Source organism: Oncorhynchus kisutch, linkage group LG13, assembly GCF_002021735.2.
Source record: "Oncorhynchus kisutch isolate 150728-3 linkage group LG13, Okis_V2, whole genome shotgun sequence".
Taxonomy (NCBI): Eukaryota; Metazoa; Chordata; class Actinopteri; order Salmoniformes; family Salmonidae; genus Oncorhynchus; species Oncorhynchus kisutch.
In genome coordinates this window covers 65,101,736-65,117,083 of record NC_034186.2, presented here as the reverse complement: position 1 = coordinate 65,117,083, position 15,348 = coordinate 65,101,736, and the positions used below count along the sequence as shown (strand labels likewise).

Sequence of the window (15,348 nt, the reverse complement as noted above, 5' to 3'; positions counted from 1 at the left end):
TAGCTGCGGCAGTATCATAGCAGTCGTTATAGCGGCAGTCGTTATAGCACCAGTCGTTATAGCAGCAGTCGTTATAGCAGCAGTCTCTTATAGCAGCAGTCGTTATAGCAGCAGTCGTTATCGGAGCAGTCGTTATAGCATCAGTCGTTATCGGAGCAGTCATTATAGCGGCAGTCGTTATAACGGCCGTCGTTATAGCAGCAGTTGTTATCATAGCAGTCGTTATAGCAGCAATCGTTATCGGAGCAGTCATTATAGCTGCAGTCATTATAGCGGCAGTCGTTATCAGAGCAGTCGTTATAGCGGCAGTCATTATAGCGGCAGCCGTTATAGCAGCAGTAGTTATCAGAGCAGTCATTATAGCAGCAGTCATTATCAGAGCAGTCGTTATAGCGGCAGTAGTTATCGTGGCAGTCGTTATCGCGGCAGTCGTTATCAGAGCAGTTGTTATAGCAGCAGTCGTTATACGAGCAGTCGTTATACGAGCAGTCGTTATAGCAGCAGTCGTTATCAGAGCAGTCGTTATAGCATCAGTCGTTATCGGAGCAGTCGTTATAGCGGCAGTCGTTATAGCGGCAGTCGTTATAGCAGCAGTCGTTATAGCAGCAGTCATTATAGCGGCAGTCGTTATAGCGGCCGTCGTTATAGCAGCAGTTGTTATCATAGCAGCAATCGTTATCGGAGCAGTCGTTATAGCTGCAGTCATTATAGCGGCAGTCGTTATCAGAGCAGTCGTTATCAGAGCAGTCGTATCATAGCAGTCGTTATAGCGGCAGTCGTTATAGCGGCAGCCGTTATAGCAGCAGCCGTTATCAGAGCAGTCGTTATCGGAGCAGTCGTTATAGCAGCAGTCATTATAGCGGCAGTCGTTATAACGGCCGTCGTTATAGCAGCAGTTGTTATCATAGCAGTCGTTATAGCAGCAATCGTTATCGGAGCAGTCATTATAGCTGCAGTCATTATAGCGGCAGTCGTTATCAGAGCAGTCGTTATCAGAGCAGTCGTATCATAGCAGTCGTTATAGCGGCAGTCGTTATAGCGGCAGCCGTTATAGCAGCAGTAGTTATCAGAGCAGTCATTATAGCAGCAGTCATTATCAGAGCAGTCGTTATAGCGGCAGTAGTTATCGTGGCAGTCGTTATCGCGGCAGTCGTTATCAGAGCAGTTGTTATAGCAGCAGTCGTTATACGAGCAGTCGTTATACGAGCAGTCGTTATAGCAGCAGTCGTTATCAGAGCGGTCGTTATAGCAGCAGTCGTTATAGCGGCAGTCGTTATAGCGGTAGTCATTATAGCAGCAAGCGTTATAGCAGCAGTCGTTATAGCAGCAGTCGTTATCGGAGCAGTCGTTATAGCAGCAGTCGTTATAGCGGCAGTCGTTGTAGCGGCAGTCGTTATAGCGGCAGTCGTTATAGCGGCAGTCATTATAGCAGCAGTCGTTATCGGAGCAGTTGTTATCGCAGCAGTCATTATCGAAGCAGTCGTTATAGCAGCAGTAGTTATCAGAGCAGTCGTTATAGCAGCAGTCATTATCAGAGCAGTCGTTATAGCGGCAGTAGTTATCGCGGCAGTCGTTATCGCGGCAGTCGTTATCAGAGCAGTTGTTATAGCAGCAGTCGTTATAGCACCAGTCGTTATAGCACCAGTCGTTATAGCAGCAGTCGTTATAGCAGCAGTCTCTTATAGCAGCAGTCGTTATAGCAGCAGTCGTTATCAGAGCAGTCGTTATAGCATCTGTCGTTATCGGAGCAGTCGTTATAGCGGCAGTCGTTATAGCGGCAGTCGTTATAGCAGCAGTCGTTATAGCAGCAGTCATTATAGCGGCAGTCGTTATAGCGGCCGTCGTTATAGCAGCAGTTGTTATCATAGCAGCAATCGTTATCGGAGCAGTCGTTATAGCTGCAGTCATTATAGCGGCAGTCGTTATCAGAGCAGTCGTTATCAGAGCAGTCGTATCATAGCAGTCGTTATAGCGGCAGTCGTTATAGCGGCAGCCGTTATAGCAGCAGCCGTTATCAGAGCAGTCGTTATCGGAGCAGTCGTTATAGCAACAGTCATTATAGCGGCAGTCGTTATAACGGCCGTCGTTATAGCAGCAGTTGTTATCATAGCAGTCGTTATAGCGGCAGTCGTTATAGCAGCAGTCGTTATCGGAGCAGTTGTTATCGCAGCAGTCATTATCGAAGCAGTCGTTATAGCAGCAGTAGTTATCAGAGCAGTCGTTATAGCAGCAGTCATTATCAGAGCAGTCGTTATAGCGGCAGTAGTTATCGCGGCAGTCGTTATCGCGGCAGTCGTTATCAGAGCAGTTGTTATAGCAGCAGTCGTTATAGCAGCAGTCGTTATAGCACCAGTCGTTATAGCAGCAGTCGTTATAGCAGCAGTCTCTTATAGCAGCAGTCGTTATAGCAGCAGTCGTTATCAGAGCAGTCGTTATAGCATCAGTCGTTATCGGAGCAGTCGTTATAGCGGCAGTCGTTATAGCGGCAGTCGTTATAGCAGCAGTCGTTATAGCAGCAGTCATTATAGCGGCAGTCGTTATAGCGGCCGTCGTTATAGCAGCAGTTGTTATCATAGCAGCAATCGTTATCGGAGCAGTCGTTATAGCTGCAGTCATTATAGCGGCAGTCGTTATCAGAGCAGTCGTTATCAGAGCAGTCGTATCATAGCAGTCGTTATAGCGGCAGTCGTTATAGCGGCAGCCGTTATAGCAGCAGCCGTTATCAGAGCAGTCGTTATCGGAGCAGTCGTTATAGCAGCAGTCATTATAGCGGCAGTCGTTATAACGGCCGTCGTTATAGCAGCAGTTGTTATCATAGCAGTCGTTATAGCAGCAATCGTTATCGGAGCAGTCATTATAGCTGCAGTCATTATAGCGGCAGTCGTTATCAGAGCAGTCGTTATCGGAGCAGTCGTATCATAGCAGTCGTTATAGCGGCAGTCGTTATAGCGGCAGCCGTTATAGCAGCAGTAGTTATCAGAGCAGTCATTATAGCAGCAGTCATTATCAGAGCAGTCGTTATAGCGGCAGTAGTTATCGTGGCAGTCGTTATCGCGGCAGTCGTTATCAGAGCAGTTGTTATAGCAGCAGTCGTTATACGAGCAGTCGTTATACGAGCAGTCGTTATAGCAGCAGTCGTTATCAGAGCAGTCGTTATAGCAGCAGTCGTTATAGCGGCAGTCGTTATAGCGGTAGTCATTATAGCAGCAAGCGTTATAGCAGCAGTCGTTATAGCAGCAGTCGTTATCGGAGCAGTCGTTATAGCAGCAGTCGTTATAGCGGCAGTCGTTGTAGCGGCAGTCGTTATAGCGGCAGTCGTTATAGCGGCAGTCGTTATAGCGGCAGTCGTTATAGCGGCAGTCATTATAGCAGCAGTCGTTATCGGAGCAGTTGTTATCGCAGCAGTCATTATCGAAGCAGTCGTTATAGCAGCAGTAGTTATCAGAGCAGTCGTTATAGCAGCAGTCATTATCGGAGCAGTCGTTATAGCGGCAGTAGTTATCGCGGCAGTCGTTATCGCGGCAGTCGTTATCAGAGCAGTTGTTATAGCAGCAGTCGTTATAGCACCAGTCGTTATAGCACCAGTCGTTATAGCAGCAGTCGTTATAGCAGCAGTCTCTTATAGCAGCAGTCGTTATAGCAGCAGTCGTTATCAGAGCAGTCGTTATAGCATCTGTCGTTATCGGAGCAGTCGTTATAGCGGCAGTCGTTATAGCAGCAGTCGTTATAGCAGCAGTCATTATAGCGGCAGTCGTTATAGCGGCCGTCGTTATAGCAGCAGTTGTTATCATAGCAGCAATCGTTATCGGAGCAGTCGTTATAGCTGCAGTCATTATAGCGGCAGTCGTTATCTGAGCAGTCGTTATCAGAGCAGTCGTATCATAGCAGTCGTTATAGCGGCAGTCGTTATAGCGGCAGCCGTTATAGCAGCAGCCGTTATCAGAGCAGTCGTTATCGGAGCAGTCGTTATAGCAACAGTCATTATAGCGGCAGTCGTTATAACGGCCGTCGTTATAGCAGCAGTTGTTATCATAGCAGTCGTTATAGCAGCAATCGTTATCGGAGCAGTCATTATAGCTGCAGTCATTATAGCGGCAGTCGTTATCTGAGCAGTCGTTATCAGAGCAGTCGTATCATAGCAGTCGTTATAGCGGCAGTCGTTATAGCGGCAGCCGTTATAGCAGCAGTAGTTATCAGAGCAGTCATTATAGCAGCAGTCATTATCAGAGCAGTCGTTATAGCGGCAGTAGTTATCGTGGCAGTCGTTATCGCGGCAGTCGTTATCAGAGCAGTTGTTATAGCAGCAGTCGTTATACGAGCAGTCGTTATACGAGCAGTCGTTATAGCAGCAGTCGTTATCGGAGCAGTCGTTATAGCAGCAGTCGTTATAGCGGCAGTCGTTATAGCGGTAGTCATTATAGCAGCAAGCGTTATAGCAGCAGTCGTTATAGCAGCAGTCGTTATCGGAGCAGTCGTTATAGCAGCAGTCGTTATAGCGGCAGTCGTTATAGCGGCAGTCGTTATAGCGGCAGTCGTTATCTGAGCAGTCGTTATAGCAGCAGTCGTTATAGCGGCAGTCGTTATAGCGGTAGTCATTATAGCGGCAGTCGTTATAGCAGCAGTCGTTATAGCAGCAGTCGTTATCGGAGCAGTCGTTATCGCAGCAGTCATTATCGAAGCATTCGTTATCGCGGCAGTTGTTATCAGAGCCGTTGTTATAGCAGCAGTCGTTATATCAGCAGTCGTTATCAGAGCAGTCGTTATAGCAGCAGTCGTTATGGCAGCAGTCGTTATAGCAGCAGTCGTTATCAGAGCAGTCGTTATAGCAGCAGTTGTTATAGCGGCAGTCGTTATAGCGGCAGTCGTTATAGCGGCAGTCGTTATCGCAGCAGTCGTTATAGCGGCAGTCGTTATAGCGGCAGTCGGTATCAGAGCAGTCGTTATAGCAGCAGTCATTATAGCGGCAGTCGTTATAGCGGCAGTTGTTATAGCAGCAGTCGTTATAGCAGCAGTCATTCTAGCAGCAGCCTCAGTGTAGTGTAGGCTACCTGGGAGAAGTGGTGCTCCATGCATCATCCAACACTATGTGTCTGGCCTCCTCTGAGATGAATTAGGAACCAGCTCTAAAAAGTGGTGGTGGTGGTGTGTGTGTGTGTGTGTGTGCGTGCGTGTGTGTGTGTGTGTGTGTGTGTGTGTGTGTGTGTGTGTGTGTGTGTGTGTGTGTGTGTGTGTGTGTGTGTGTGTGTGTGTGTGTGTGTGTGTGTGTGTGTGTGTGTGTGTGCATGTGTGTGAGAGACTGGAGCCCAGATTAGGAGAAGATGAATTACCCTCCTCTGGACTCTAGAAGCTCAAAATTCAGCTATTTTACAGCCTAGAACAGACACTTAGTTGAGGGACAGTAGAGCACATTATCGACGTTCCAATCTATAAGTGGTGAGGCTGGTATGTACACAATGCATATTGGACTACATCTGTGTGTCTCTTTCTCTCTAATGCTTTTCCAACAGAATGAGATATAACATCTCCGGCATGGCAGCTCTGGCTGAACACCAAGTAAGCCATCAGTAAGTTCAGACTGGAGAACGGCTCTGCTACTTCCCAGACAGACTTTATCAGGACTCAGAGTGTTAAAAGAACAGCATAGAGAGACAACCCAGGGAGGGCTTGGGACAATACTCACTATTTGTGCTGCAAGACAATAAGGACTAGGTCAATCATACATGTCTTACAGTCTGACCTGTGTGGTGGAATTATTGTAATCAAAAGGAGAGACTTTTAGATTTCTTCAAAACAATCAAACTTTATAATTTAATTAGAGGAGTAATGGAGCTGGTCGGTAGTCACCTCTATAAGTGATCACTAAGAACTCAACCAGCTGGTTTGAGCCACAGCATTTTATAGCAAAGTCCATCCTCTTTCAGCCTACATGACAAACAACAGATGTATGGAATGGGTCACAAGGTTAAGATTTGTATGAAAGATACTTATAATTCACAGCTGACAGCATCTGCTGTAAAACTGTCCTCATTGTGTAGAGACCAGGGCCTTGCCCAGCAAATCTATATTGGAGCCATCTCCCCCTGGTACCCAGTACAGAAACATTAACTCATGCTCTGGAATGCGGTATCACCCAAGACATCGTAAATCTCCTGTCAGTGTTAAATCTCCCAGAGGCCCACTTTCAGTTCACACAGACACAATAGAGTTATAAGAACCTTATATTCTGTTGCATAAAACAACTATTTGATGCAATTACAGCATTATAACATAGTCTTGAAATTTTGCTCTCACACATGACCTTTAGAATGTACAATAGGAACATGCAGATGTTTCTGGGCCAGGATGCATATTAATCAAGTGTTGTTGAGATCACAAGACGGCAATGCAATTCTGTAACTGCCGACACTATCCTCATCAGCACGTTTTATGACAACTTGCCTAGAAAGATGCTGAGATAGTAAATATGACAGATTGGGGAAGTTTAGGACATCATGTTTATTACCCTACCTGTCCTATTTGAACACATCACATATTATTCGTTACAATATCAGTACATTTGAAACACTGCATAAGGCAATAGACACAGCAACAATTTTCCAATGGCTTGCAGAATTTGAGGCACTAAAGTGTGTTTTTTTCTGCTGAGGCAGATCTGGGGAGGAGGATGTATAGGGATTTAGATTATTCTCTACCGAGGCTAGAGTGTAATTACTAGACTGCTGAACGAGGTGTGAAACAATCGAATGTTATAAATCAACTCCGTTTCAGCTTGGTCATGAGTAACGCCACGCTGACACATACACGCACACATGCCCACATGTGTACACACACACACACAAGCGCACGCACACACACACATACAAGTGCATGCACATACACACACACAGAGAAAAACCTCAGCCCTATGAAGCAACTATCACTACAAGATTAATTACACCAAAATGTTCATATGATATGATACCTCAACCTTACGGTAACCTTGAATTAACACGGCAGAATAGCGAATAACAAGGTCAATACATTACATGCCTGGTACAGTAAAAGAGTCCCTTCAGCAGACATATCCAAAGATCAACACGTGAGAACTTTATATCTGTTACACGGAGCTATTTTAAGTAAGAACAAATACCATCGTCTTAGATAAAAGAATGAAAGGAACAAAGTGTGTGTGTGTGTGTGTTTGTTTGTTTGCACGTGACCTCTTGATGCCCACTTGGGAACAACCCCTGTATGTCTGTCAGTCAGTCAGACACACCTCTGTGAGGCCAAACTGCTCCTATCCCATCCACATGGCTTCCATCCTTTGAATGCGCCCCTCAAGTCGGTGGCCAGTGCCTCTGGGTAAAGCAACAACAAAGTAGGCCAAAGAGAGAGAGTGCATCGCAGGGGGACCACATGGCAGAATCTCAATCCATTGGTTGGTTCAGAACCAAGACAAAGATTTGAGAGACGGACACACTCACGCTGATGCACCTAAAAGCATTGAGTGAAATATTGATATGCTCTTAAGATTCGAGCTGAAAGGGGATGTGTGTGTGTGTGTGTGTGTGTGTGTGTGTGTGTGTGTATTTTTCAGCAAAAAAACATGACAATATATATATATACACTGATCAAAAAAATAAAGGGAACACTTAAACAACACAATGTAACTCCAAGTCAATCACACTTCTGTGAAATCAAACAGTCCACTTAGGAAGCAACACTGATTGACAATACATTTCACATGCTGTTGTGCAAATGGAATAGACAACAGGTGGATATTAGGCAATTAGCAAGACACCCCCAATAAAGGAGTGGTTCTGCAGGTGGTGACCACAGACCACATCTCAGTTCCTATGCTTCCTGGCTGATGTTTTGGTCACTTTTGAATGCTGGCGGTGCTTCCACTCTCGTGGTAGCATGAGACGGAGTCTACAACACACACAAGTGGCTCAGGTAGTGCAGCTCATCCAGGGTGACACATCAATGCGAGCTGTGGCAAGTAGGTTTGCTGTGTCTGTCAGCGTAGTGTCCAGACCTTAGAGGCGCTACCGGGAGACAGGCCAGTACATCAGGAGACGTGGAGGAGGCCGTAGGAGGGCAACAACCCAGCAGCAGGACCGCTACCTCCGCATTTGTGCAAAGAGGAGCAGGAGGAGCACTGCCAGAGCCCTGCAAAATTACCTCCAGCAGGCCACAAATGTGCATGTGTCTGCTCAAACGGTCAGAAACAGACTCCATGAGGGTGGTATGAGGGCCCGACGTCCACAGGTGGGGGTTGTGCTTACTACAGCCCAACACCGTGCAGGACGTTTGGCATTTGCCAGAGAACACCAAGAGTGGCAAATTCACCACTGGCGCCCTGTGCTCTTCACAGATGAAAGCAGGTTCACACTGAGCACATGTGACAGACGTGACAGAGTCTGGAGACGCTGTGGAGAACGTTCTGCTGCCTGCAACATCCTCCAGCATGACCGGTTTGGCGGTGGGTCAGTCATGGTGTGGGGTGGCATTTCTTTGGGGGGCCTCACAGCCCTCCATGTGCTCCCCAGAGGTAGCCTGACTGCCATTAGGAACCGAGATGAGATCCTCAGACCCCTTGTGAGACCATATGCTGGTGCGGTTGGCCCTGGGTTCCTCCTAATGCAAGACAATGCTAGACCTCATGTGGCTGGAGTGTGTCCGCAGTTCCTGCAAGAGGAAGGCATTGATGCTATGGACTGGCCCGCCCTTTCCCCAGACCTGAATCCAATTGAGAACATCTGGGACATCATGTCTCGCTCCATCCACCAACGCCACGTTGCACCACAGACTGTCCAGGAGTTGGCGGATGCTTTAGTCCAGGTCTGGGAGGAGATCCCTCAGGAGACCATCCGCCACCTCATCAGGAGCATGCCCAGGCGTTGTAGGGAGGTCATACAGGCACGTGGAGGCCACACACACTACTGAGCCTCATTTTGACTTGTTTTAAGGGCATTACATCAAAGTTGGATCAGCCTGTAGTGTGGTTTTCCACTTTAATTTTGAGTGTGACTCCAAATCCAGACCTCCATGGGTTGATAAATTTAATTTCCATTGATAATTTTTGTGTGATTTTGTTGTCAGCACATTCAACTATGTAAAGAAAAAAGTATTTAATAAGAATATTTCATTCATTCAGATCTAGGATGTGTTATTTTAGTGTTCCTTTATTTTTTTGAGCAGTGTATATATACACACACACACACAGTTGAAGTCAGAAGTTTACATACACTTAACTTTTAGTCATTAAAACTTGTTTTTAAACCATTCCACAAATTTCTTGTTAATTAACAAACTATATATATATATATATATATATATATATATATATATATATATATATATATATATAGTTTTGGCAAGTCGGTTAGGACATCTACTTTGTGCATGACACAAGTAATTTTTCCAACAATTGTTTACAGACAGTTTATTTCACTTATAATTCACTGTACACAATTCCAGTGGGTCAGAAGTTAACATACAAGACGTTGACTGTGCCTTTAAACAGCTTGGGCAATTCTAGAAAATTATGTCATGGCTTTAGAAGCTTCTGATAGGCTAATTGACATCATTTGAGTCAATTGGAGGTGTACCTGTGGATATATTTCAAGGTCTACCTACAAACCCAGTGCCTCTTTGCTTGACATCATGAGAAAATCAAATGAAATCAGCCAAAACCTCAGAAGAAGAATTGTAGACTCCACAGGTCTGGTTCATCCTTGGGAGCAATTTCCAAAAGCCAGAACATACCACGTTCATCTGTACAAACAATAGTATGCAAGTATAAACACCTTGGGACCACGCAGCCGTCATATCGCTCAGGAAGGAGATGCGTTCTGTCTCCTAGAGATGAACGTACTTTGGTGCGAAAAGTGCAAATCAATCCCAGAACAACAGCAAAGGACCTTGTGAAGATGCTGGAGGAAACAGGTACAAAAGTCTCTATATCCACAGTAAAACGAGTCCTGTATCGACATAACCTGAACCGACAGAGCCACTCAGCAAGGAAGAAGCCACTGCTCCAAAACCGCCATCAAAAAGCCAGACTACAGTTTGCAACTGCACATGGGGACAAAGATCATACTTTTTGGAGAAATGTCCTCTGGTCTGATGAAACAAAAATAGAACTGTTTGGCCATAATGACCATCGTTATGTTTGGAGGAAAAAGGGGGAAGCTTGCAAGCCAAAGAACACCATCCCATCCGTGAAGCACGGGGGTGGCAGCATCATGTTGCTTTATCTTGGCCAGGTCGCAATTGTAAATGAGAACTTGTTCTCAACTTGCCTACCTGGTTAAATAAAGGTAAAATAAATAAATAAATAAATGTTGTGGGGGTGCTTTGCTGCAGGAGGGACTGGTGCACTTCACAAAATAGATGGCATCAGGAGGTAGGAAAATTATGTGGATATATTGAAGCAACATCTCAAGACATCAGTCAGGGAGTTAAAGCTTGGTCGCAAATGGGTCTTCCAAATGGACAATGATGTAACGGTTTTCATCGTCTGAGGAAGAGGAATCGGACCAAAGCGCAGCGTGCTAAGTGCTCATGCTTTTTATTGAAACTGAACACTTTAACAAAAATAACAAAGCGAACAACCGAAACCGAAATAGTCCTGTAAGGTGCAAAACACTACCCACAAAAACCATGTGGGAAAAAGCTACCTAAGTATGGTTCCCAGTCAGAGACAACAATAGACAGCTGTCCCTGATTGAGAACCATAACAAAGAAATACAAAAACATAGAAAAAAGAACATAGAATGCCCACCCAAATCACACCCTGACCAAACCAAAATAGAGACATAAAAAGCTCTAAGGTCAGGGCGTGACGAATGACCCCAAACATACTTCCAAAGTTGTGGCAAAATGACTTAAGGACAACAAAGTCAAGGCACTGGAAGTTGTGGCAAAATGACTTAAGGACAACAAAGTCAAGGCACTGGAGTGGCCATCACAAAGCCCTGACCTCAATCCCATGGAAAATCTGTGGGCAGAACTGAAAAAGCGTGTGTGAGCAAGAAGGCCTACAAACCTAACTTAGTTACACCAATTCTGTCAGGAGGAATGGGCCAAAATTCACCAAATTATTGTGGGAAGCTTGTGGAAGGCTACCTGAAACATTTGACCCAAGTTAAACAATTTAAAGGCAATGCTGCCAAATACTAATTAAGCGTATGTAAACTTCTGACCCACTGGGAATGTGATGAAAGAAATTAAAGCTGAAAGAAATCATTCCCTCTACTATTATTCTGACATTTCACATTCTTAAAATAAAATGGTGATCCTACCTGACCTAAGACAGGGGATTTTTACTAGGATTAAATGTCAGATTGTGAAAAACTAACCCTAACCCTAACTTCCGACTTCAACTGCATATATATATACACTGAACAAAAACATAAATGCAACATGTAAAGTGAGCTGAAATTTAAAAAAAATGTAAAAGCTTATTTCTCTCAAATTGTGTCCACAAATTAGTTTCTATCCCTGTTAGTGAGCAATTCTCCTTTGCCAAGATAATCCATCCACCTGACAGGTGTGGCATATCAAGAATCTGATTAAACAGAATGATCAGTACACAGGTGCAACTTTTGCTGGGCACTCTAAAATGTACAGTTTTGTCACACAACACAATGCCACAGATGTCTCAAGTTTTGCAGGAGCGTGCAATTGGCAATGCTGACTGCAGGAATGTCCACCAGAGCTGTTGCCAGAGAATTGAATGTTAATTTTTCTACCATAAGCCGCCTCCAACGTTGTTTTAGAGAATTTGGCAGTACGTCCACCCGGCCTCACAACTGTAGACCACGTGTAACCACGCCTACCAAGTACCTCCACATCTGGCTTCTTCACCTACGGGATTGTCTAAGACCAGCGACCCGGACAGCTGATGAAACTGAGGAGTATTTCTGACTGTAATAAAGTTATTTTGTATGGAACTAATTCTGAATAGCTGGGCCTGGCTCCCCAGTAGGTGGGCCTGGCTCCCAAATGGGTGGTACTATGCCCTCCCAGGCCCACCCATGACTGTGCCCCTGCCCAGTCATATGGAATCCATAGATTAGGGCCTAATTAATTTATTTCAATTGACTGATTTCCTTATATGAACTGTAACTCAGTAAAATCGTTGAAATTGTTGCATGTTGCTTTTATGTTTTTACATTATATTCTTTTTGATAGAAATACAAATATAACTTTTGCAGGTGCTCATTAATTTCCAGAGAAGTTGTGCACTTTCCTTTTGTGAAATAACCATTGAGACACTATAGCCAACTAATTTATTATACAACCACATCATGAATGGGGTTAGAAATGAGAAGAGACAAGTGTACAGATAAAGACATGACAATGTGCTATCTAGAGACCCTATCAGGGATATTGTCCATATCTTGACAAAATCAGTCACTCAAAGAACTTCAGAAGCTCACTTCAGTCACGAGTCAAAAAGGGGTCGAAGGAGGAGAGAGGTTTTACTGACGGCTGTGGTGCAACCATGACAGAATGATGCGCGGTGGTGCAACCATGACAGAATGATGTGCTGTGGTGCAACCATGACAGAATGATGCGCTGTGGTGCAACCATGACAGAATGATGCGCGGTGGTGCAACCATGACAGAATGATGCGCTGTGGTGCAACCATGACAGAATGATGTGCTGTGGTGCAACCATGACAGAATGATGCGCTGTGGTGCAACCATGACAGAATGATGCGCGGTGGTGCAACCATGACAGAATGATGTGCTGTGGTGCAACCATGACAGAATGATGCGCTGTGGTGCAACCATGACAGAATGATGCGCGGTGGTGCAACCATGACAGAATGATGCGCTGTGGTGCAACCATGACAGAATGATGCGCTGTGGTGCAACCATGACAGAATGATGCGCTGTGGTGCAACCATGACAGAATGATGTGCTGGGTACAACCATGACAGAATGATGTGCTGTGGTGCAACCATGGCAGAATGATGCGCTGGGGTGCAACCATGACAGAATGATGTGCTGTGGTGCAACCATGACAGAATGATGCGCTGTGGTGCAACCATGACAGAATGATGCGCGGTGGTGCAACCATGACAGAATGATGCGCTGTGGTGCAACCATGACAGAATGATGCGCTGTGGTGCAACCATGACAGAATGATGCGCTGTGGTGCAACCATGACAGAATGATGCGCTGTGGTGCAACCATGACAGAATGATGTGCTGGGTACAACCATGACAGAATGATGTGCTGTGGTGCAACCATGGCAGAATGATGCGCTGGGGTGCAACCATGACAGAATGATGCGCTGTGGTGCAACCATGACAGAATGATGCACTGTGGTGCAACCATGACAGAATGATGCGCTGTGGTGCAACCATGACAGAATGATGTGCTGTGGTGCAACCATGACAGAATGATGCGCTGTGGTGCAACCATGACAGAATGATGTGCTGTGGTGAAATCAGTAGGAATGACTAAAACTACAAAGAGATAAGACTGTCATGTCATGTGCCTGTCAAATCATGGGTTGGAGGGGTAAGGCAGCGCCACGTGAGTAACGGACACATACACACATCATTCCCTACCTCCCTTTACGATCAACCCTCAGTGGACACGATTGATGAAGAAGGGAGGAGTGATCATTGACCATAATCAACCCAGACCTTGGTTGCGTCCCAAATGGCACCCTACCCCCTCCATCATGCACTACTTTTGACCAGCATATAGTGAACAGGGCGCAATTTGAGAGACAGATTTTGATGACATAAAAAGGCCATTTAAGGTGTGAACACTCCTTGAGACAGCAGAGCGTCACCTCTCAGGACCTTGGGTGTGATTGAAGCTGACCTTCCTACAGATGGACCAGACCTCAATCAGGGACAACTCGTGACCAAGACAACCCACCCAGCCAGCCACCTGCCTGCAGCACTTTTTATTGTCACATTCAAGTTCCACTCTCTCAAAATAACAGAAGTCCATGTAAAAATAACCAACATTATGTTGGTGGGCTTTGCTTTGTGTGATATTAACTGAGGAACGTGTTATGAAAATAACTTATGATGATTGACATTTTCAGGTCATCCATTGGCGTAAATCACTGCAATAATGGCCTTTCCCAGTCCTTTCCTTCAGGAGGACTACATTCAATTGGCCTAGTTTTTTAATTGAGAGGCTACGACAATGTGTTACCCTCTAGTCTCACTTTGCTAGGTGGTTTGACTGTTTTCATCATTATCTCGCTCTCTCCCTCGCTCTCGTTTTCTCTCTTGCTCTCTATTGCTTTCTCTTGCTCGCTCTCGATCCAATGATAAGCAGTTCATACTGTTCTGATACACCTATGAGAAGATGTACTCCTTCGAGTATTCGTGACAAACATTGTGACACAAATGAAATCAAATGTAAAATGTTTCTCTCCCACCGGCTGCATCTCCACCAGTCAGTCGATGAATAGACCCAGAGTGCTACATGATACGGAGGCCCTTAAGAGTATAGCATCTTGAAAACATGACCGAGAACAGCAAAATAACATATGTAACTGAAGCCACCTCTCTGCCATGTTAAACATAAATGTAACTGCAAAACTACAGTATCGAAAAACAAGAAGAGGAACCATTATTTGAACATCACGCACACATCATTAACAATCCATTGCGATGGTCTGCATGTTGTTTTCTTGTACAGCCTTTCATCCTGCAAAGAAAAATAATCATAACAAAGGGTTTCAAGACAGGAAGGAAAATGTCTCTACAGTAGGATTGTCATTGTCTAGGAGGAAGAGAGAAGTGATGAAGATAAAACACATTCATGCCATCCTAGACATCCTTCTAGCTCTGGATCCAGAACTCCTGCAGACAGAAAGATATGCAAACTGGAGGAAAAGGAAAGAACTGAGGTATCACATGACATTCATGGAAAGAGAGAGGGGCAGAAAGACATAATACACAGACAGTGTCATAGTACAGTACATCAGAGAACAGAGGGAAGGACAGAGGCATATATATCCCAAGTGACTCAGGCACGCCTACCTGTTTGGCTGAGCTGAGAGGTACTCCTGCTTTTCCGCGAGAGGCCAACCACTGCCGCCATTTTGGCACCAATACTGGAGCGCCTCTTCTTATCCTCGTCCCCGCCTACCATGCCCACGCCCGTGTCCGATTGGCTGCCGTCCGTCTTCTCCAGGTTGCACATGTCTCCACCGATGCTTGTGCTCTTGGTCATGTTCATACTCCCTGACGACGTGCCCAACTGCCTGTTTTTCATTTTGGACGTAAAGTCACTGTCAGCCACACACCACCATTACAGGGGCAGGCCAGGACAGACAGGATAGAGGAGTAGGAGAGGGAGAGGAAGAGGAGGTAGAGGA

General features: G+C 45.4%; 1 protein-coding gene across 19 annotated transcripts in view; it reads right to left on the bottom strand.

Moving 5' to 3' along the window:
- LOC109901689 (regulating synaptic membrane exocytosis protein 2) overlaps positions 1 to 15,348 on the bottom strand; it is a 230,432-nt gene that overhangs the window by 22,636 nt on the left and 192,448 nt on the right. For 13 of the 19 annotated variants that reach the window (XM_031786937.1, XM_031786933.1, XM_031786939.1 and 10 more), the window contains one exon: positions 15,011 to 15,261. The exons of the other annotated variants lie outside the window; for them this stretch is intronic. In XM_031786937.1, the coding sequence (XP_031642797.1) occupies positions 15,011 to 15,261 (251 nt within the window). The remainder of the gene's footprint in view (positions 1 to 15,010; positions 15,262 to 15,348) is intronic. 19 annotated transcript variants of the gene reach the window in all.